Here is a 21624-nt window from a genome sequence, read left to right on the forward strand (position 1 = left end):
CACCCCTCCCCCCGCGCCATCATGGTGCCAGCTGCAGCGTATGCTCGTGTGTGTGCGGGCGTTTCAGCTGCCTCGGCTGCCTCATCGATCGGCGCTCAACAGTCGGCAGTCGAGCCGAGTCGCTTGCAGTCGCCACAGTTCTGCAGCTTCGTGTTTGCCCTCACACCGGGACGGGCGCGGTCTCTCCGTTTGCAGTCGGCATAGCTCTGCTGCTTCTAGTTTCACGCGGTAACAGCGCGTCCTCTCCGCTTGCAGTTGGCACAGCTCTGCTGCTTCGTGTTTGCCTTTGCCCTCACACCGGCAACACCGCGTCCTCTCCCTTTGCAGCCAGCACTGCTCCCAATCTCACGCGGCAACAGCGCATCCTCTCCGCTTGCAGTTCATCCTCACCGCTAGCAGCCAGATCTGCTCCCAGCCTCACCCTGCATCTCCGTATCCTCTGAGTCGCTTGCAGTCGGCACTCCCCCGGCACCGCCGTGTCCTCTCCGCCGCCCATGCTGTGGATGAACTCCACGCTGTGGGGCACGAGCACCATGAGCTTCACACGTGACGAGGAGCTGCAATTGGTCGGCATTGTACAGAGCTACCCCTGTCTCTACGACCAGACGCATCGCAACTACAAGGACGTATTTCTGCGCGACAGTCTTTGGCGCGAGATCGCCTTGAAGTTCGACGGCAAAACAGGTTTGTAGTTGCACTCTGCTATCATAATTCTCACTATAGTGAGGTCCACGTTATAATGGCAGTATTTGATTAGCATTGGTGTTGCTATCCTTGCCTATCATTCGACAAAGCAGATAGCGCTATCCTTCTCTAACTTCTCAACCTTGCTAGATCGATTTTTAACAAAATACAAAAATATAATTAATTAACAAAATATTTTATCTCAATTGTGAAAGTTCATTATTAAATAATTGAGAAATATATTTTCTTGAGGAATAAAATAAAACTGAACATTTTAAAAAGGATGAACAGTTAATATTACACCGAATACATCTGTCAGGTATCCTCTATAGAAATCATTGAGAATGATTGACGGATAAAATATAATTGATTATTTTAAACAAGAATGAACAGTTAAAATAACTATTACATCAGATATACTTGTATCAGCTATCATCTATAGATGGCAGTTACAAAGCAGAGAATCGGCAACGCTGTTCTATCTTTCTCCACTGCCAATATAACGTGGACCTCATCATAATAGATACTATAGTGATACACACTTCAAACTGGGAAGCATTAATTTTTATTTTCATTGAATGCTAGCAGCTCCAAATGAAGCTCGCTATAGATAATCACTGTATAGAGAGGTCCATGTTAATATAATGACAGTGAAGAAAGATATGGAAGAACGTTGCATATTCTGTGCCTGCCACTGCCTTCTGTAGATGATAACTGATACAAATATAGCTGATGTAATAGTAATTTTAACTATTCATTCTTGTTTAAAATAATCAATTATATTTTATCCGTCAAGAAAATATATTTTCAATTATTTAATGATAGAGTTTCATGATTGTGATTGAATACCTATTTTGGTTGTATTTGTACATTCTATATTATTTATTGATTCATAAAATAAGTACATCATAAAAAATGATAGGGAGAGAATAAATAAGTTAACCTTGTGCTATTCCTCTCCCAAATCTATATTAGGTTACATTGTTGAGAAACGATCTGGCAACGTTGTGGAGGTAGAAAATGATAGTGCTTTCAGCTTTGTCGAATGATAGACCTATGGATCCTTGTTTATCCTTGTCTTGAAATCGTTGCGGACCTATCTGGTTTGTAGAATGATAGACAAGGACAGCAACCCCAATGCCAGCATCATATACAACACCAGATCTCACACCTCACTGCAGTGAGGTTGACTTTGAACTGGGAAGGATTGCAGTTATTCATGAGGATGCTGACAGTCTGAAGTGAATCTTACTAGAGATAATAATCATCACGACTTGTTTGCAGTTGCACTATTGAAGGCTACAACTTCGCCTCACTGAATAAATAACATCGTCAATCATAAGTGACAAAAACGCTCATAAACTTTTTATTAGATCGATAATGGATTTTAAATAACTTTTCAATAGATAATATCATTAGTTTCTAATTACGCTTGGCAACTTATCAAATAGGTAGATAATACATTCTGTATTACATTTTTGAGAGATAAATAATCAAATATCACCAGTCATCATTAATCACCATGACGCTTCTTATCAGAGAAATCTTATACGATTATAAGATTGTTCTATTCTATGCTTCTTATCAGATAATAATAACAGCGCCTTCAAGATATTCTTGATGACTGTTGTAGCTTGTAGCCTAATTAATCTATCATTGACACAGAAATTTATAAAAAAAAAACATTTTAAAAGAATAGAATAGAATAGAATTTTATTGGTCATATAATATTCACATGAATACATGGACTTCGTCAATTTTTTAACACTAAAGTAAGTCAAAACAAACACAAAAACACTAAGATCAGTCAGTATCAGAACAATAAAATAACACATGAATCACATAAAACGATTCCAATCTATTCTAAAATAGTCATGTACGGTGTACAAACATTCATCAATTAACACTGCTTTCAATACTTTTTTAAATTGTGTGCATGTGAGCTCCTTCAAGTGGTCAGGTGTGGAGTTATATAATTTGATAGATGTGAAGTGCCAGTTTCTTTGTGATTTAGTGTAACTGTACAACGGAATTCTAAGTTTGTGTCTATTTCTTGTATTTAAACTATGGTAGCTATTAGAATCATACTTATTCAAATTGCCTCGTACATAACATAATATTTTTAAGACATCTAACGACGGCAACGTCAGGATACCTAGGTGAATGAAATAAGGTCTACAATGTGCATTATATGGTAGCTTGCATATTATTCTTATTGCTTTCTTTTGAAGAACAAAAATGAAACAGCAAGAATGAATAAATATGAAACTGTACAATAAAAAAACTGTGAATATCAATATATCTTGTACTTGTGAAGAATATTTATCTTATACAGAAGATTTATAGACTGTACAAATAATTGACCAAGTGTTCCCTGATCTTTTGCCAAATATTTGCTAGATGTCGCATTACGGGGTGGCCTGAGGCAGGAGAAATTCATTACAGTACTTGAATAACAAACCGGTTTAGTAAATATTTGAAGTTCAATGTACTTCCATAAATAGTAAATCTACGTTCTCATAACATAGACGTTTAGATGTTCAACATTGTTGTGTTCTGTTTCTGACACATTTTTCCGTAACCCAACTTCATCTAGATTTATAGATTGAAAATTTTGCTATTCTAATCTGAATAACTGTTGAGTAGGAATTTTCGTTTTCGGTCTCATGGGAGTTTTAAATTATACACAAATTTTTTCCAAGTTTGTCACAATTTCACGATACAGTGGAACTCCAATTATCCGAACTCTGACTATTCGAATCACTGATTATCCGAATCACTTTCAGAAAAAAATTGTCCAAAAAAGTCTAAGTACGCTATAGTTCTTCCCCCTGTGATGCCAGTTTTGCGCTTTCGCTCACTATTGTCCTTCCCTTGTACATAAGTACATTTTATTTATATTTAAAACATGTGAAAATATCATGATCCTTTCATTTAATTCAATAAAAAGATAGTGAAATATCAAAACGTACCTTTTTCTCTCTCCATTGGCAATTTAAAAAAAACTCCAATTATTCGAATATTTGATTATCCGAATGGGTCCCGGTCCCCATTAACTCGGATAATTGGAGTTCTACTGTATGTTCAAATTTACAATCATATATCCCCATAGATATGGATAAAACATTTTGTATTGTTATTTACTACTAAGCAGTAATTCACAAGTATCAAGTACCGTATTGTAAATTATAGTTGTATCTTAACTTCCCAAGTGACTTTAAAAAACCCCAAGTTTTCTACCTTTGAACTGCTTTATCTCATTACTGGGCTTCCTATATTGAGTTTGGCCTTCAGTTATTTTTCGAGGTCTCATTTTAAAAATTGTTTCACAGACGAGGACTGCAAAAAACGTTGGCGAACAATCAGAGACACGTACAGGAGAAGACATAAGAAGACAAGCCAACAGAATCAGGAGAATGGCGCAAAAAAGCGATTGTGGCACTTGGCTTCCTACCTTGGTTTTCTGGAAAATTGCAACGACGAAGTCAAGTAAGAATGAAAAATATATCTCTTATAATTTATTATAATAGTAGATAGTAGTTGTCGAAAGTGGCATGCAGTGGTTTTCCTTTTCCAGGACTTGCAGACAATTGAAGAAGATATTTTTCTCGCACGCTCTTGAGTGAGAAATATGTAACTTTTCAATTCAAAATGTAGTATATGAGTATGAGAGTTTTCTCATCAACAACTATAATTAATTCTCTCTCAACAACTAAAGATGAATCACCATTATCATCTACACAGTATCAAAAAATATTAGACAAAATTAGACAGTATTGGACTACACAGTATTAAAATGAAGTGAAATGAGATGAAATAGTTATTTGTGCAACTAGTGCGCAAAGTGACAGTTTGCTGCACCGAAAGAAACGTTTACGCCCGAGCCGTAGGCGAGGGCGGAATGGTTTCTTGAGTGCAGCAGAGGAACTTTGCGCACGTATTTCACATTAAGTTTTTCCTACAGTTACCATTGAATATGAAAAGTGGTAATTATGGGTAAAATTGCCTGAAATGCATTAAATGTTTTTCTGTGTAATTTTATTATTGATAAAAACCTTAATCCTAAAATCCCAAAGTCCTCGTTGTCCTTGGTTATAATATATAATGAATAATAATTAGCGCGTTGTGCTTCGTTGCACCTCTGCTCACTATAGCAGCCACAGCAGTCACTGTTACCAACTTCATTTTGATTTTGCTGCACTGTTGCTCCATATAACCTACTAAGTATTTTGCGTTGCCATGTTGCAAATCTGGAGTGCAGAAAAATTTTTCCCGCACTAGAGCGGAAAAGTGATTCTTTGCGTTCTGTAATCAGTGCAGCAATGGCCACTTTTCAACGTAACTGTAGGAAATAGTTATTTGTGCAACTAGTGCGCAAAGTGTCAGTTTGCTGCACCGAAAGAAACGTTTACGCCCGAGCCGTAGGCGAGGGCGGAATGGTTTCTTGAGTGCAGCAGAGGAACTTTGCGCACGTATTTCACATTAAGTTTTTCCTACAGTTACCATTGAATATGAAAAGTGGGTAATTATGGGTAAAATTGCCTGAAATCCATCAAATGTTTTTCTGTGTAATTTTATTATTGATAAAAACCTTAATCCTAAAATCCTAAAGTCCTCGTTGTCGTTGGTTATAATATATAATGAATAATAATTAGCGCGTTGTGCTTGGTTGCACCTCTGCTCACTATAGCAGCCACAGCAGTCACTGTTACCAACTTCATTTTGATTTTGCTGCACTGTTGCTCCATCTAACCTACTAAGTATTTTGCGTTGCCATGTTGAAAATCTGGAGTGCAGAAAAATTTTTCCCGCACTAGAGCGGAAAAGTGATTCTTTGCGTTCTGTAATCAGTGCAGCAATGGCCACTTTTCAACGTAACTGTAGGAAATAGTTATTTGTGCAACTAGTGCGCAAAGTGACAGTTTGCTGCACCGAAAGAAACGTTTACGCCCGAGCCGTAGGCGAGGGCGGAATGTTTCTTGAGTGCAGCAGAGGAACTTTGCGCACGTATTTCACATTAAGTTTTTCCTACAGTTACCATTGAATATGGAAAGTGGGTAATTATGGGTAAAATTGCCTGAAATCCATCAAATGTTTTTCTGTGTAATTTTATTATTGATAAAAACCTTAATCCTAAAATCCTAAAGTCCTCGTTGTCGTTGGTTATAATATATAATGAATAATAATTAGCGCGTTGTGCTTGGTTGCACCTCTGCTCACTATAGCAGCCACAGCAGTCACTGTTACCAACTTCATTTTGATTTTGCTGCACTGTTGCTCCATCTAACCTACTAAGTATTTTGCGTTGCCATGTTGAAAATCTGGAGTGCAGAAAAATTTTTCCCGCACTAGAGCGGAAAAGTGATTCTTTGCGTTCTGTAATCAGTGCAGCAATGGCCACTTTTCAACGTAACTGTAGGAAAATATCTTTTCCTACAGTTACCTTGAAAAGTGGCCATTCCTGCACTGATTACAGAACGCAAAGAATCACTTTTCCGCTCTAGTGCGGGAAAAAAATGTTTCTGCACTCCAGATTTGCAACATGGCAACGCAAAATAGTTAGTAGGTTATATGGAGCACCAGTGCAGGAAAATCAAAATGAAGTTGGTAACAGTACTGTTATAATAATATGAAGGCAGTGGACTACAGTGGATGACAGCGACAGCCACCACAAGAGTGACAGCCGCCTTCATTCATTTACTACATTATTATTCAATTTTAAATAAATTAAGGTTTTTATCAATAATAAAATTACACAGAAAAACATTTGATGGATTTCAGGGAATTTTACCCATAATTACCCACTTTTAATATTCAATGGTAACTGTAGGAAAAATTTAATGTGAAATACGTGCTCAAATAACTATTGTTTGGCGGAGTTAGGACTTTCAAGTCCTTTCTACCACTCAACCTTGACAATTAGTATTAGACAATAATCAGTGTCGAGTTAGAGTTAGTAACTATTTTGTAATCTGAATATTCTACAAGTAGAATATGTAGTAGGAGATAGTGTAAGCATACCCCAGCAATTAACTATAGTAATATTGAATCAGTTCATCATTGAATATGTGTTTTTTTTTGTTATGTGAAGTCGAAAGAAATGAAATTACATGCATTCGAAGAGAATCACATTATTTATTGAAACGAAGAAAATCATACGTTACAAGAAAAGTAAGAAACAGAACTTGACTTGGAATAGAATGAATCTTTAGAATCATTATTCAGTTTTGTTATGTCAAGTCGAAAGAAATGAACTTACACGCATTTGAAGAGAATCATTATTATTTATTGAAATAAGAAAATCATACGTTACAATAAAGTAACAGAACTTGACTTGCCCAAAGAATTCATAGAATGAATCAGCTCAGCTGGCTTCTCTGGTTTCAAATACAATCCTATGTATGAGATAAAAATATTGTTGAGTGCACAAGTATAATAATTCACATAAACAATTGACCTTCCAATTGTTGACCTTCCAATGACATCATTATATATTATCTCTTGGTAGTTGAACCGAAGCTGATACTGTAGAAACTGCATTAAGTAATTGATTGATGTAAATGTCATGGAGTATTAGAACTGGAATTATGTTTCATTGTGGGATTGTCATCTCATTATTATTTCCAATTTTAAACACTTCTTTTAGTTTGAAACCTGATATCGTAAATTACCTGACAAGAATCAGTTTCAAGTTCAGGTTTGATGATCAGAAATAATATAGTCCTCATAATAAGTACTGTGTATGAAACAGAGAAACAGATAGAGAGAGAAAAACAAAGAGCAGGTTTTGTCTGTTGAATAATTCATCTATCAATTCCTACATTCTCCTTCAGGCTATAAATATTTTAAAACATAACATTAGCATCAGCTATAGGTTACACGTTTGGAGCTGCTTTATCTTTCGTATCTAATTGATTATTCTACCAATTACCATGTTCTACGTTTCTGATGTTGCACATCCATTTTCAATGTGTTCTTGTTACACATATTTTACAATGTTGAAATAATAAGTTCTATTTTTCCGGCTCTAAATTTTGTAAATTACGTGAAAATGTTTCAATTATCAGTGATTTGAGTGTAATATTTTTGTTTCCTATCCAGTTACTCAACCTTCAAAATTCAAAATTCTTAGTTTTAGTTGTTTTTGAGTGAAAAAGAACTAAATTTCAGAAAATTGGAATCATAACCTCATTTCGGACTTTTAAATTATTATCTAAATTTGGGAGAGAAATAGTACAAGGAGTATCCTTAGTTTTTCTCTCCCATTCAGTGCTTCTTGTAAAATTATAATAATAAAATAAAAATAAATAAATAAATAAAATAATTTGATGCTTCAGTTCAATAAATATTATCATACTAAATAATATTCATTTTCAGTCTGTTATATCGAAATCTATTGAAGGCTTAGATGTTAATTAGACAGAAATTAATTTTAATCCTTGAAAATATTCACGAACACGAAATGGTTTATTGATTCTATAGTACAAAGGATAACCAAATCACTGGAATAATAAACACATTATATTATTAGTTATCGACTGTTTGATTCGGTCAAATCATAGAGGAAATTTTGCACAAGCTAAATCTATCTAGCTTTGCTAACTTATGCTATCTTTTCTACTTTTCTCAATGTTCAAACCGCTATAAAACACATGAAGTTTTTTCATCAAAAAACATATATTCATCCACATGCTGAGCTATAAAGTTCTTTGATTTTGTCATATTTTTCATATTTTGGTTTAACGGTTTATTGTTATCATTATTCATTTGGACTTGAAGCCCGATATTACAAAAATCAACGTGTGAGGATCACAATGAAAGAAACCTCTCAACTTCATTTATTACCATGTAAATTAGTATTGTAATTCATATTATTGATGACCAATGATAAATAAAAAGCGAGAAAACCAGGGAAAGAGTTACTGGGCAGAATTATTATTATTTAAATCTTGTCTTATCAGAGTTGAGATCTTTGTTGAATTTTATTTCTGGTAGTGAAGGTGACATGTAGATATCAGTCCGTTATGGATAACGACTCTAATGAAAATGATATCATACTTCATTGTTTACTGGAGAATAAGAACGGTTGCTCAACAGAAACTAGCAACACGTTTTTTTCATAAATGATAGAGTAAGAGCCGTTTCACAGTGTCAGCTTAAAAAATCCATTTTGAAGTGGATAAAATCCATATCAAGTCTCGTTTGATATAATGTGGTTCATTCACAGTTTAAGCAGAAACAAAATAGTACATTGAAAATAAAATAATTATTATAACTATGATTATAGTATTTCATACAATAGGTAATTGAAATGAAAAAAAAAAATATTCTAAAAATATCCTATTATATTGAACGAGCAATTCCTGTATATCCGTTTATATTTTTATATCTGGTTATTTATGTTCAACTGATCTCGAAAACGGCTCTAACGATTTTCACGAAATTTGGAACATAATAGGTTTATGATATATAAAAATTCGATTGCACTAGGACTAATCCTTTGGGAAAACTCGCTGAACGACATTAAAAGGATAATTCTTCCTTGGTTGAAACAGCTCAGACTTTCGTCGTCTGTGGATAGTAAAAAGTGAGCGAATGATTCTGTGGAAAATTAAAATATCGCATCCCCGAAATTCATAAGCTGACATATAATAGCCAGCTGTAAAATATAAACACGATAATTTTAGAGAATTGTGTTCTGTTTATCAATAAATAAAAATAACGAGAGAAGCTCGGTACCCCGATATTTATAATAATTCACAAATAAGTATTGTTTTCTCCAAGCCCTCAGCTGATTCAATTCTGCTAAACTCAGCTTTTACTGAGAAACGGCCCTAAGTGGTTGTGTCAGTTTCAAATCATTTTTATTCCATATTCTTCGTTGGTTGATTTGTAGATCTACAGCAGTGGCATCATACGAAGAGAGGGGGGAGGGATGTGAAGATGGTCTGCAGGGGGAAAGTGAAGAGATAACAGTGGAGTACACCAACTCCCCCACCCCTCCTTCTTTAGATAACGAGAATGATGGGGATTACCCCCCCTCGCCATCCACCGCCTCACAATCAGCTGTCGAGGATCGAACTCCACGCGGAAGTAAGCGGAAGAGGTCTCACAGGTGAGGAGCTATTCAAGTATTACAATTATTTAAATTAATTATCATAATTAATCATTTGAATTGAATAAAACATTCATTACGGTAAGTAGAATCACTTACCGAAAGGATCAAAAGGCTCAAGCCCAAAAACTTACCCTTTTCCAATTTTACAACACATTTATGCCCATTTGGATAGTAATTAATTACATTACAAATATTCATTCAGTCTCCCATAATCGTGACATGCTTTAATGAATGTTAGTTATCTCATCTTGAATCCCTCATTGATTTTGAAAATAGCCTAAGCCCAGTTTGGTAGTTATCAATGAAACTCTCTGTTTGTCACCAATGTCAAAACTGTTTGTTTTCATTCTTCCAAAACCAGTAATTACAAATCGAAAACCCACTTCATTTATAAGCGATTTCGACAAGAAAGAGAGGCATATCAAGGAAAATATTTCGGGAGTGGAGATCATAAAATTGGCGTGAAATTATTAAAATTACCTTCGCTTTGTGAGGGACACCAGGGAATGCTTCCCACTTAAAAAAATCATTTATTTGCCATACAATAAATACATATTCAAAACTTTTTGTGTAGTTGAGAAGTTGATATTGTGGTAATTATTCATATTGAATGAAAGAGACTAAGAAATTGTCAAAAACCACAGATTTATTGATACTTAGAAAGACCGGTTTCGGTTATTACAACATTGTCAATCTCTGATAAACTGTTTTTGACAATTTCTTAGTCTTTTTCATTCAACATATTTAAAACATAATAAAAGAAAATACATAATTTACTAAAAAGAGGGGTCATACATACAAACTAAAGGGGGGTCAATTTCAATAAATAAATTGAGTGAAACTTTTCAATAAATACCTTCAATTGGTGCAATTTCTATTTGAAATTCTTACAGTATAATTGGGTTTTAATGATTTTTTGTGTTCAGTAAACTACTTATTATTTCAGTTTTCCCTTGGAGATATTGTAGGCCTTTGGTATTTAAGATTAAATAATACTGTAGAATGTTTACTTTTTGGTGAGGGCTTCTTTTATCTATCAGGAAATAACAAATTTAAGTACCCTTTTTAAAATATTTCATTCACAACATGTTTCGACATATTGATGCAATTTTCAAGTGAGTGATTTCATTCACAAGATTTCCTGATACTGGTATCAAATCAAATCAAAGTTTATTCATCAAACACAATTACAATACAAATTTGAATACTATAACATTTGATACAATTAAAACAATGAAGTTTTATGCTTTGAATAATCTCTTAATAGGCAAAGATAAAAAATGAAAAACATACATCAAACTATGAATGATATGAAATATAATTTTCTACATTTAAGGCTGTGCAAAGGCCAAAAATCTGGTGTGGAGCACTCAACAACTTTCCTTGCCGTTATGAAAATTTATCATCTGACGCTAGTGTACACGCGCATCTCAAGTCTGCCATTCGAAGATCTGCCAGCTGGTGAGAGGACAATAACGCTGGAGACACACAAAGTCTGCTATCTCTTCATAGTGAATGATTTAATAGAATCAACAGTTGCCAACCGTTTGCATTATTGAATAAACACATTTTCTCGAATTTCGAGCTATTTCCAATTTTAGGTGAAAATTTCACTGAACATTGATTGTTGAGATTTTTATGCTCAATCTTTTCCACTTGAAATTTTTTGTTTGAATTGTATCTGAAGCCTTATAACTGGGAATCTGAAATCACACTTTGCATTGATGGGGCGGAGCTCCTGAAAATTTTTACAGATATGGGACTTGTGGCAGTAGATAGAGCTTATCAATGACTATTTTAGGTATAAATTTGATCAAAATCGTTGGAGCCGTTTTTGAGAAAATCGCGAAAACCCCTGTTTTTGACAACATTTTCGCCATTTTAGCCGCCATCTTGAATTGGATTTGTTCGATTATACCTTAATTTTTTTCGGAAAGCAATACTTTCCTTACCTTTGGTAATAGGGCAAGGAAAGTAAAAATAAACTTTTTACTCGTGATATTTTTCAAAGGTTTTTGATTTGTGTATCATCAAGCTATCAAAATGAAAAAGTTTCTTCAGGAAAACATTTTTTTCTGATCAGTACTTTTTGAGATATGAGCGCCTAAAGTTTAAATTTTAGGGACAGAACATTTGAAATTCGCTAAGAGATAAATCCATGAGACTTAGAGGATAGATTCTTCATGGTATTGTTGATCTAGTGAAACAAAAAAATTCTGAAAATATCAATTTTTAAGATAGTTATTCAATTTACTAAAAATTGAATAACTTTTCCAAAAATTGATATTTTCAGAAAATTTCTGTTTTACTAGATCAACAATACCATGAAGAATCCATCATCTAAATCTCATGGATTTATATCGTACCGAATTTGAAATGTTCTGTCCCAAAAATTCAAACCTCAGTCGCTCATATAACACTTGTAGTTCTGTGAACAGTAGACCTCGCGCTCAGTGAGTTACATTGACCTGCAGTTATGTTTTCTCAAAAATTAATAATAATTTATCAATTAAAAATGTCTAGAAAAAATCCTAAATAAACATAGAGCTTTCTGTCCTATCGTACCGTAACTTGTCGTCCTGGAATGTGAGTGTGAGCGCTGTTATCAGATCTGGCTGCAACTGTCTACAACGTTGATGGAAAGATACAATTTTCAAGATGTTCGATGTTTTTGAACGGGTAGTATTATAGTCCACTAGACAGCTGATTTATGATGAATAATAATTCTATAGTCTGATTTTCAAACATTTAAACATTAAGAGAAATGCCAAACCGTCGACTTGAATCTTAAGCTGCGTACACATATTCGCGCTTCCAACCCGCACCGAGCACGCTCCTCCCTCGTACCGCCCTCGTACCTCCATCGAACCACAGTCGCTCCGCCCACGCACCCATCATGAACGTTACGGAAGATGTTAGATCTTCTCGCGTTCTGTAATCAGTGCAGCAATGGCCACTTTTCAACGTAACTGTAGGAAAAGTTTATTTTTAGCCTTTGCACAGCCTTAATTTTGTGAGAATTTCTTCGAGTTAAATTTGCCATGAACCTTTCCAAACACCACGACAAATGCTGTTTTAGGGAGGGCGAAGTGGACGAGATAGTGCGCAGTCTTCGGAAAGAGAGGAAGCGACTGATCGACTGTCTGCGCTCTCCGCCTGAGGACGACATCGACCTCTTCTACAAGAGTATGGCCGCATCCGTCAAGCAGCTACCCCCACACCTGGCAGCGCAAGCCAAGCTGGTTCACCTGCAGGCGCTCAACGATCTCCAGATGCAGCAGATAATCGTCAAACAAGAGCCCAACGATTCGTGATCGTCAACCGATAGTTACTAGATAATAATCTCCGATTTAGGATAGGATCGCGGATTAATTGATAAGTGCCAGTAATATTGCTTGATAATAATGTACATTTACAAGGGGATCATAAACTGTTAGTTATTAAATACTCACCGTTTTAGGATAAGAATACGTAATGCGGATAATTTGCCAGTAATGGTACTTGATAAATGTTCCACGTTTACAAGAATGTTTTCAAGTGTCAGCTATTTTATTAGTTTAGTTTTAATATTTCAGACAAAGATCTGCTGCAGAGATGCAATGGATTCTCGTTTCAAGAACCCAGCGATGAACCATCAAACTTAGTTATAAGGTAAAATAAAATCCACCGTTATAGAATGGGCAATTGATTCGTGGTCTAAACAATAGTTTCCACCCAAGTGCTAGTAATTATCACTTATAAATGTATGTTTTCGTATATTCTGAGGAAATACCTTGAGATATGTTACAGGTAAGTTTTTCTTCAAACAAGAATTTTATTTAGTTTTAACGATTAATAAACGACAAAGTTATAAATGTTGTATGCTTTCATATATTTTGAGGAAATACCATACGCTATTAACAGGTGAATTTTTCTTCAAACTCATTTTATTCAGTTTTAATGATTAATTTGACGACGAAGTTCTTCGGCATTGTATATAGGCTAGTAAAACAATCATATTATAACGAATTCTAACATTCGATCGACATTTACAGTGTATACAAGTTATTGTTTTCAAATATATTTGATTTAAACGACTTGAAAATACCATCAGCTATTATGTTACAGGTAAATTTTTCTTCAAACTCATTTTATTCAGTTTTAATGATTAATTTGACGACGAAGTTCTTCGGCATTGTATAGGCTAGTAAAACAATAATATTATAACGAATTCTAATATTCGATCGACATTTACAGTGTATACGAGTTATTGTTTTCAAATATATTTGATTTAAACGATTTTTCGTGAACTAATTCACAGACGTCACCCTCGACAGATGCATCATGGGTTAGGCCAGTAAAATGTTTACAGACTTACGAACTGTTCTTTGAAATGACATTCAATACAGAGGCATCAATTACAGAAATGTAAGTTTACAAATGTTCTAGGGGATTAATTTATTACGGGTTGATTATAGTTTTACAGGTTTCATAGGTTTTATAGTTTCAAGTTTGTAATGTTTCATAGGTTGATTATAGTTTTAAAGAGATGAAAGTTCAATGGTAGGACCATTAGTTTTTTAATATTATTCAGACAGTTTGCTGCATGTCGTATTACGATGTCTACATGGAATTCGAGATGAAATCGCATATGCTTTAGAAAACGCTATCCCTTTGACAGCATCAGTGTTCCGGAAAACTAGTGTTCTCTCTAGACTAGATTGTACGATAGTGTTCTCCCTAATAGACTTTATAGACTGAAAGCAAGCTTCCAAGGATAAACTTGTTGGAATCGCTATCATATAGAACGGGATACTAGTCTGTGATAATGTGTGTGTGGACATTTTGACCCAGTTCATCTGTATTGTTTATTAAACCGCAGCCGGCTATTTGATTAGTTTTCCATAGTAGATAGTCTAATATTACATAAGTTATACGAATGATTACACAACAATGCCATCTCTAGATTTTAATGAAAAATACTACTAAATTTGATAGTAGTTTGTGACTTTGTGAATACTGTACTGTAGTTTAGTGAAAAGTTTTCTCAACGATCAGGGTAAAATAATTTGGTCATAAGTAGGCCTACTGTACTGTGGCTATAATTTATATTATCTATCTCTATCTGTCATGTCGTATATTGCTTTTTTATTACGCTTGTCGATTCAAAGTCATCGTATATAGCACTATTATTTATAATCGCTATTATACTATCGATAAGTAATCAGTTACCAAGCACATTCGTACAAAAGCAACATTATCAAAATGATTTAGGATTATCTTATACAAACTTCCTGAGTAATAAGGTAATAGAAATTTTTTTTGCTTGATAGATTCAGAAAATTACTTGACAGAAAATTATCTTGATGTTGGTTTTATTCTCAAGTAAGTTAAAATGTCGAAATACTTATGTATACAGATTTTCAACATGAAAATAATCATTTGTTGTAGTCATACATTTTCAGGAATTAATTCTAAGTTTTAAATTCGTTTTGAGTTGAAAATTTCCTTGTGAATTATTATAATACTCCGTGTGGAGTTTTATTTTTTTCAAGCGTATCGTTTCAATAAATGAGTAAAATTTACGATGATTGTAATTATTTCCCACTTCTCCCCCATTGAAAAGAGCTTCCAGAGGACACAGGAAATAAATATTAACTGAAGTTAAGTTCAACTAATAAGACTCAATTTAAAAAACTGAACTGAATAAACCATAATATGAAAGGAAAGAATATTTCTTCGTTGCGTAAAGTATTTTGTTGGCGAGTATTATGCATAGTGGAAGAATAAGCATACTGGAAAAATATGCGTTTATTTTGGCATTGGTGAGTATAGTATTCAATAAATTGATAACATATTCAGATCATAAATATCGTGATTATTATCCATATTTATTATTTACCGTTCCACTAATTCTAAAAAACAACTAGTTTTAGGAGCTCAGTTCTTACCACTTCTATTTATTTATTTACACATTGATAGACACAATATCATTCTCAGCTAATTCTAAACACAAATATACAATACTGCTTTATTGCTATATTACGATTTCAATAATTTTTCTATTCAATTCTTCCCTTTTCCCCTATTCTTCACCCTTCATTCCTTACTTTTTTCCCTCTACCTGCCTATTACATGGGAAACCATAGTTGGCTAGGTATTTTTCCTCCTTTCTTTCTTCCCAGCACACACCACCATGTAGCCTGCTTTTTATATTTGATTAGAAATTTATTTTTGATTGTGATGTTTTGTATTTTGATTTCTTTCAAGTATATTGTGTTGAATTGAATAAAATTGATTGATTGATTCATCTATTTTTGATAGTGGGAGTAGTATATTTGATTATACAGTACAATAATAACAAACAAAGACCTGTAACGTGAAAACAAAGGATAATAAATGCATGGAAAGAGGGTAGAGTTTTGTTATGAATGACAAAAAATGGGGAGAAATTGAGGATTATAACGATCGTTATGTTTCAATTTCAATAATTTATATATCTATTCAATATGTCATTCCTTTATTTTGATAATTGAAATTTATTCTTCCAAAAAATTACATTACAATATAATAACTGAAAATAGTGGGAAATATTGTTTTCCTACAGATGCCTTGAAAAGTGACCATTTCTGCACTGATTGCAGGTCGCAAAGAATCACTTTTCCACACTAGTGCGCAAAGTGAGTACTTTGCGTACTCCAGATTTGCACCATGACAACGCAAAATAGTTAGTAGGTTATATGGAGCACCAGTGTAGCAAAATCAAAATTAAGTTGGTAATACTCATAGTGAGGCCCACATTATAATGGCAGTGGAGAACAGCGTTGCCTTGCCATTATGTGCCTTGATTATAGTCATTTCAATACTTACATAAGATAAACCCCCTTCAAGCAGTCAGATAAATTTCCAATTGAATTACCAATCATTATAATTCAATTATTAATATTCAATTTTAAATAAATAAAGGTTTTTATCAATAATAAAATTACACAGAAAACCATTTGATGGATTTCAGGGAATTTTACCTATAATTAATTACCCACTTTTCATATTCAATGGTAACTGTAGGAAAATTTAATGTGAAATATGTGCACAAAGTTCGTTTGCTGCACTCAACAAACAATTATTCCGCACTCGCCTATGGCTCGTGCGTAAACGTTTCTTTCGGTGCAGCAAACTGTCACTTTGCGCACTAGTTGCACAAATAACTATTTAAACAACCCATGAGTTACTACAGTGTGGGGTCGTTCATGCTCCATATGCATTTTTTACTCTCTTGATTAGTATGGTAACAGTGTTAAACAAATATAAGAAAAATAAACAGAAATAAAACAGCAGAGCTCTGCATGAATAGAAACGTAAATATGAACTATAAATATAATGCCTCCAATATGAATAGTAAATATGATCAGATCCAGTACTTGAAACTATCAAGTTAAAATTTGAACAATAACGAGAGAGAATGATAAATAAAACTGTAATTAGATAAAGCTATGAAATATAAGAAATAAATTCAGCTGAATCAAACTCTTGAAGCTTGAATAATGCAATCTGGTAATTTGAGCGTGTTGAAATGCCATACATACATAATAAAATTGATAAATTAATCTACTGAAATAAAATTTCTAGAAACAATGTTTCCACTTCATTCATTCCTCTCCAATAGCCAGTTCTTGGACAAGTGTCTTAATCTATTCAAGCGTAATGCATCCTTTATCTCACTAGGCAAAAGATTAAAAATACGAGGTGCGACATATAGGAAGAATCTCCTACATTTCTCCTTTCTTGGACGAGGCGGAATAAAGTATCCCCCTTTAATATAATACAATGATATTTCTGATAATACAATAATAAGAAACAAAGTCCTGTAACGTGAAAACAAAGGACATTAAATGCATGGAAAGAGGGTAGAGTTTCGTTATGAATGACAATAAAAATGGGGAAAAATTGAGGATTATAACAACTAAAACACGGGTTGTGTTGGTTGAAGTGACATTCATGAATGGAGAATGGAGTGTTGGTGAACACCGATAATTGGAAGGCACCGTTGTGTTATTGCGTGTCTGAAATTAAACAATAGAATATCAGAGATAGGAGAACTGAGATTCATTGCCGCGTGTTCTGTCATGAAAAAATGTTCTGAATAAAGTGGTCGCTTCATTGTGCTATCTCCCCTTTTAAATCTCAACACCGATCACTGAAGGGGATTGACAGGTCGATCAAACTCCCATCAATTTATTTCTTCTGAATGTACAGTCTGCACTGTTTTCCGGCAAAATCATTTTCACTGATTCAATAGATGAATGAAGTTTGGTTGGATACTTCGATGATAGGAGATATACTATAAAATATACTTTCCTTGGGAAATATCTGCAATAGATCGATTGATAGAATTAATACGAGCAATTTCTGTTTATAAGTTTATATTTATGTTTGTATGTCACCGGATCTGGGAAAACTCGCTAAAGGACATTAAAAGGATAATAATTATTCATCCTTGGAAAAGCAGCTGATAATTTCGTCGATAATGGAAGTGAGTGAGCGAGTGCATGTGTGTGGGATTGAGACAAATTATGACTCGACTGTTGAAATATTGCAATCATTCAATCAGGTACTTGATGACAGTTGAACAATAGCCGGTTGAATTCTAATCATGATTAATTCCAGGAGAACCAATCAGAGAAGCCTTCTTTTTAAAATGGTCTTATCTGATTGGTTCTCGTGAAATTGAACAGGATTAAAATTTAACCAGCGTTTGTGCAACCGGGCCTTTGTGAGGGAGTTTTTTGCATTCCACTGTGAATTAATCTCAATGCACTGTGATTAAATAGAACGTTTCTGTATAAACTATGAATATATTATATTTCCTCTTGGAAATAAATTTTTTATGCTTCTGTACTCCAGAGCGAAGCTCGGTTCCCCGATATTATAGATAGTATAGAATATAATGTATATAGCTAATATATAACAATAAATATAGATGGAATAGCACGGTACCACCACAAATTCCATTCTCTGACAAATCCAACAATTTCAGGGGATGATAGCAACATCATAACTCTGATGACTATTTCTGTAGTGACTATTGAAAGCGATATGATATTGGATACTCTGAAACGAAATTTAATTGGAAATGTGGGTAGAGTTTCAAATAATTTCATGCATTTTCACGGGAAAATCGTTCCCGAAATACTTTTTCCACAAGAGCGGGTTCTATTAGCAATGGGTCGATGAACAGTGAAGGTAGAAATAACGGGTTCATATACTAAATGGAGGCTATAAATAACATTCATAGCTAGGGATAGTGATGGAGTAGCACTCAAATATACTCCAATAATACACTAAATATGGGGGTAACGAGCTTCACTCCTTATTTTTATTTATTGATAAACAGAACACAATTCTCTAAAATGATCGGGTTTATATTTCACAGCTGGCTATAAGTCAGCTTATGAATTTGGGGGATGCGATATTTTGATTTTCCACAGAATCACTCGCTTATTTTTACTATCCACAGACGACGAAAGTCTCAGCTGTTTCAACCAAGGATGAATTATCCTTTTAATGTCGTTCAGCGAGTTTTCCCAAGGATGAGACCTAGTGCAATCGGATTTTTATATCATGAATCTACTATGTTCTAAATTGCGTGAAAATCGTTAGAGCCGTTTTCGAGATTCGTAGAACATTAATAACCAGATATAAAAATACAGAAATTGCTGGCTTAATATAATATTATATGTATTACACGATTTCAGTAGGCTACAAAGCTCGGTTCTGGCCGAAATAATATTCTATTAAAATAATTCGATTGTATGGAATGAGATATTGTAGTATTTCTCCGTAATTGAAAGAATAAGCCGTTGATGTTGTCATCTTGTCAATACCACTATATTTCTTCAAAAATTAATTCACATTACATGCAAATGTAGAATATATACATTCAATGTGAATTAATTTACATTAATTTACATAATGGTATTGACAAAATGACAATATCAACGTCTTATTCTTTCAATATTCTATTATATCACATACGAGAAGGTTCATTGTAGGCTCATATAATTTTCCTAAATACCATGGTTCAGTACAATGAATACAAAGATATATCAGTCTAGATATAAAAGTTTGTAAGTCAGGATCAGTTTGATTTTATCACATTGAAATGAAATTAACATTCAGTGATTCACACGGTTTATGCATGTCTTAGAAATTATAGAAATACAGTGCTGTAGAATATAAGAATTGAACTTTTTATTCATCCTATTAAAATTGATGACTGATTATTCAAAGATCTATTCACAGTAATTTTATTCATTGATTGCAGTTTGATGAATGATGAATCATTCAAGTGAAAAACTACTGGAATCGATCATAATTCAAAAACTGAATCTTTTAGGAGTTTTACTACTAGTCTATCAGTTTAGGAGTTGAATATAATAAAAATAAACACTTGTTTGCGTCCAGACGATTGGAGGAACATTCCTTTTTTATGACTAATGAATAATTGGAAATAGTCGAAATAGGGTAAAATCGTTACAAAATGTCGATCCGAACAGGGACACATAAAAATCATCGCAATAACTATTGGCATAGTGTAACGAAACTATTTCGTTCATCTCTGCTAGTGGGCCGTTCGAGAAGTACGATGTCTTGAAAGCGATTTGAAAAACAAGGAGTGAGCTGTCTCTCAATTTGGCAACTGTCCACAGGCTACCAGCTATCTATCGTTTCGGAGTCCAACAATATTTCCTTCTCAATTCTGGCTGCCTGTCAATAGACTTTGCTGCTTGTCAAAACTGAGAGAGAAAAAAATAACTACAAAACAAATTATTTCTCAGTAACAGAACTTCGACTGGTATTGGAGTTAAGAACATGATGTAGAAATTGATTTTGTAGATTAATATTATTATCTTCTCATGGTGAAGTAATAGTGTAAAGATTTAATGTCAATCAAAAAATTATTATAAAATTGTTTCTCTTTTCCCTTGATTAGAGGAAGAAACGCATTATTTCTTCTTATTACAAGGCAGGTGTGGAAAAAATGGTTCGATTTTGAAAATAATATAATAAATTAAGAAATTTACTCACTTATGTTGCAAGAGATGGGATAAACATCAGCGATGCTACGCTGATGGGATAAAATTGATAGATAAAATAGTAAGTCAATTCTTATTTTATGTATAATTAGAATTGTATTTTGTATTCATTAAAAATTACTTCTTGGATGACAATCGAGCAACTGAACAATTGAACTTGCAAGTTTTGATTTTCAAAAATGATGAAATGAATCTTTAGTGAGGTCCACGTTATAATGGCAGTGGAGAAAAACAGGAAAAAAACGTTGCCGATCCTCTGTCTTGTCAATGCCTTCTATAGACGGTAGCTGATACATCCAGGTTTATTGCTGTAATATTAACGGTTCATTCTAGTTTAAAATAATCATTTATATTTAATTAAAACAAGAAATTATATTTTTCATAATTAAGAGGAAATATTTTGTTGATTGATAATTAATTCTACATTGTTGAAAGACGATCTGGCAACAGAGCAAAGCGAGAAAGAGATAGCGCTATCAGGTTTGTTGAAGAATAGACAAGGATAGCAATACCATTGCTAATCAAACACTGCCTTTATAACGTGGACCTCACTATAGGAATGTATGGCCAACGAACTGCATCGACCTGTAGAGCCTTACTAGGTCTAAGTCAATTTGCATTATTTATCAGTATATTATCAGTAATTTGCATTTATATTTATCTGTTCCGTGCAGACAAGTTTCTTTCATAAAAATCATCGTGTTCTCTCAAAATGAAGACTGATATCAGCTTTAGGAATGTCATTTT

General features: G+C 33.8%; 1 protein-coding gene across 1 annotated transcript; it reads left to right on the forward strand.

The window, feature by feature from the left end:
* The first annotated feature begins 104 nt into the window (after window positions 1–104).
* Window positions 105–15253, forward strand: LOC111050684. The gene is made up of 4 exons (XM_022337032.2): window positions 105–684; window positions 4017–4173; window positions 9581–9799; window positions 12882–15253. Exons 1-4 carry the CDS (start codon window positions 495–497, stop codon window positions 13114–13116), a joined length of 801 nt encoding a protein of 266 aa, XP_022192724.2. The 5' UTR covers window positions 105–494; the 3' UTR covers window positions 13117–15253.
* Window positions 15254–21624: the final 6371 nt, after the last annotated feature.

The sequence above is a fragment of the Nilaparvata lugens genome, chromosome 2, assembly GCF_014356525.2.
Source record: "Nilaparvata lugens isolate BPH chromosome 2, ASM1435652v1, whole genome shotgun sequence".
In the NCBI taxonomy this organism is placed as follows: domain Eukaryota; kingdom Metazoa; phylum Arthropoda; class Insecta; order Hemiptera; family Delphacidae; genus Nilaparvata; species Nilaparvata lugens.

Coding starts and splice junctions, on each gene's coding strand:
- LOC111050684 (XM_022337032.2), top strand. CDS start 495: ATGCTGTGGATGAACTCCACGCTGTGGGGCACGAGCACCATGAGCTTC. Junction 685..4,016: donor GAAGTTCGACGGCAAAACAG/GTTTGTAGTTGC, acceptor ATTGTTTCACAG/ACGAGGACTGCAAAAAACGT. Junction 4,174..9,580: donor AATTGCAACGACGAAGTCAA/GTAAGAATGAAA, acceptor GTTGATTTGTAG/ATCTACAGCAGTGGCATCAT.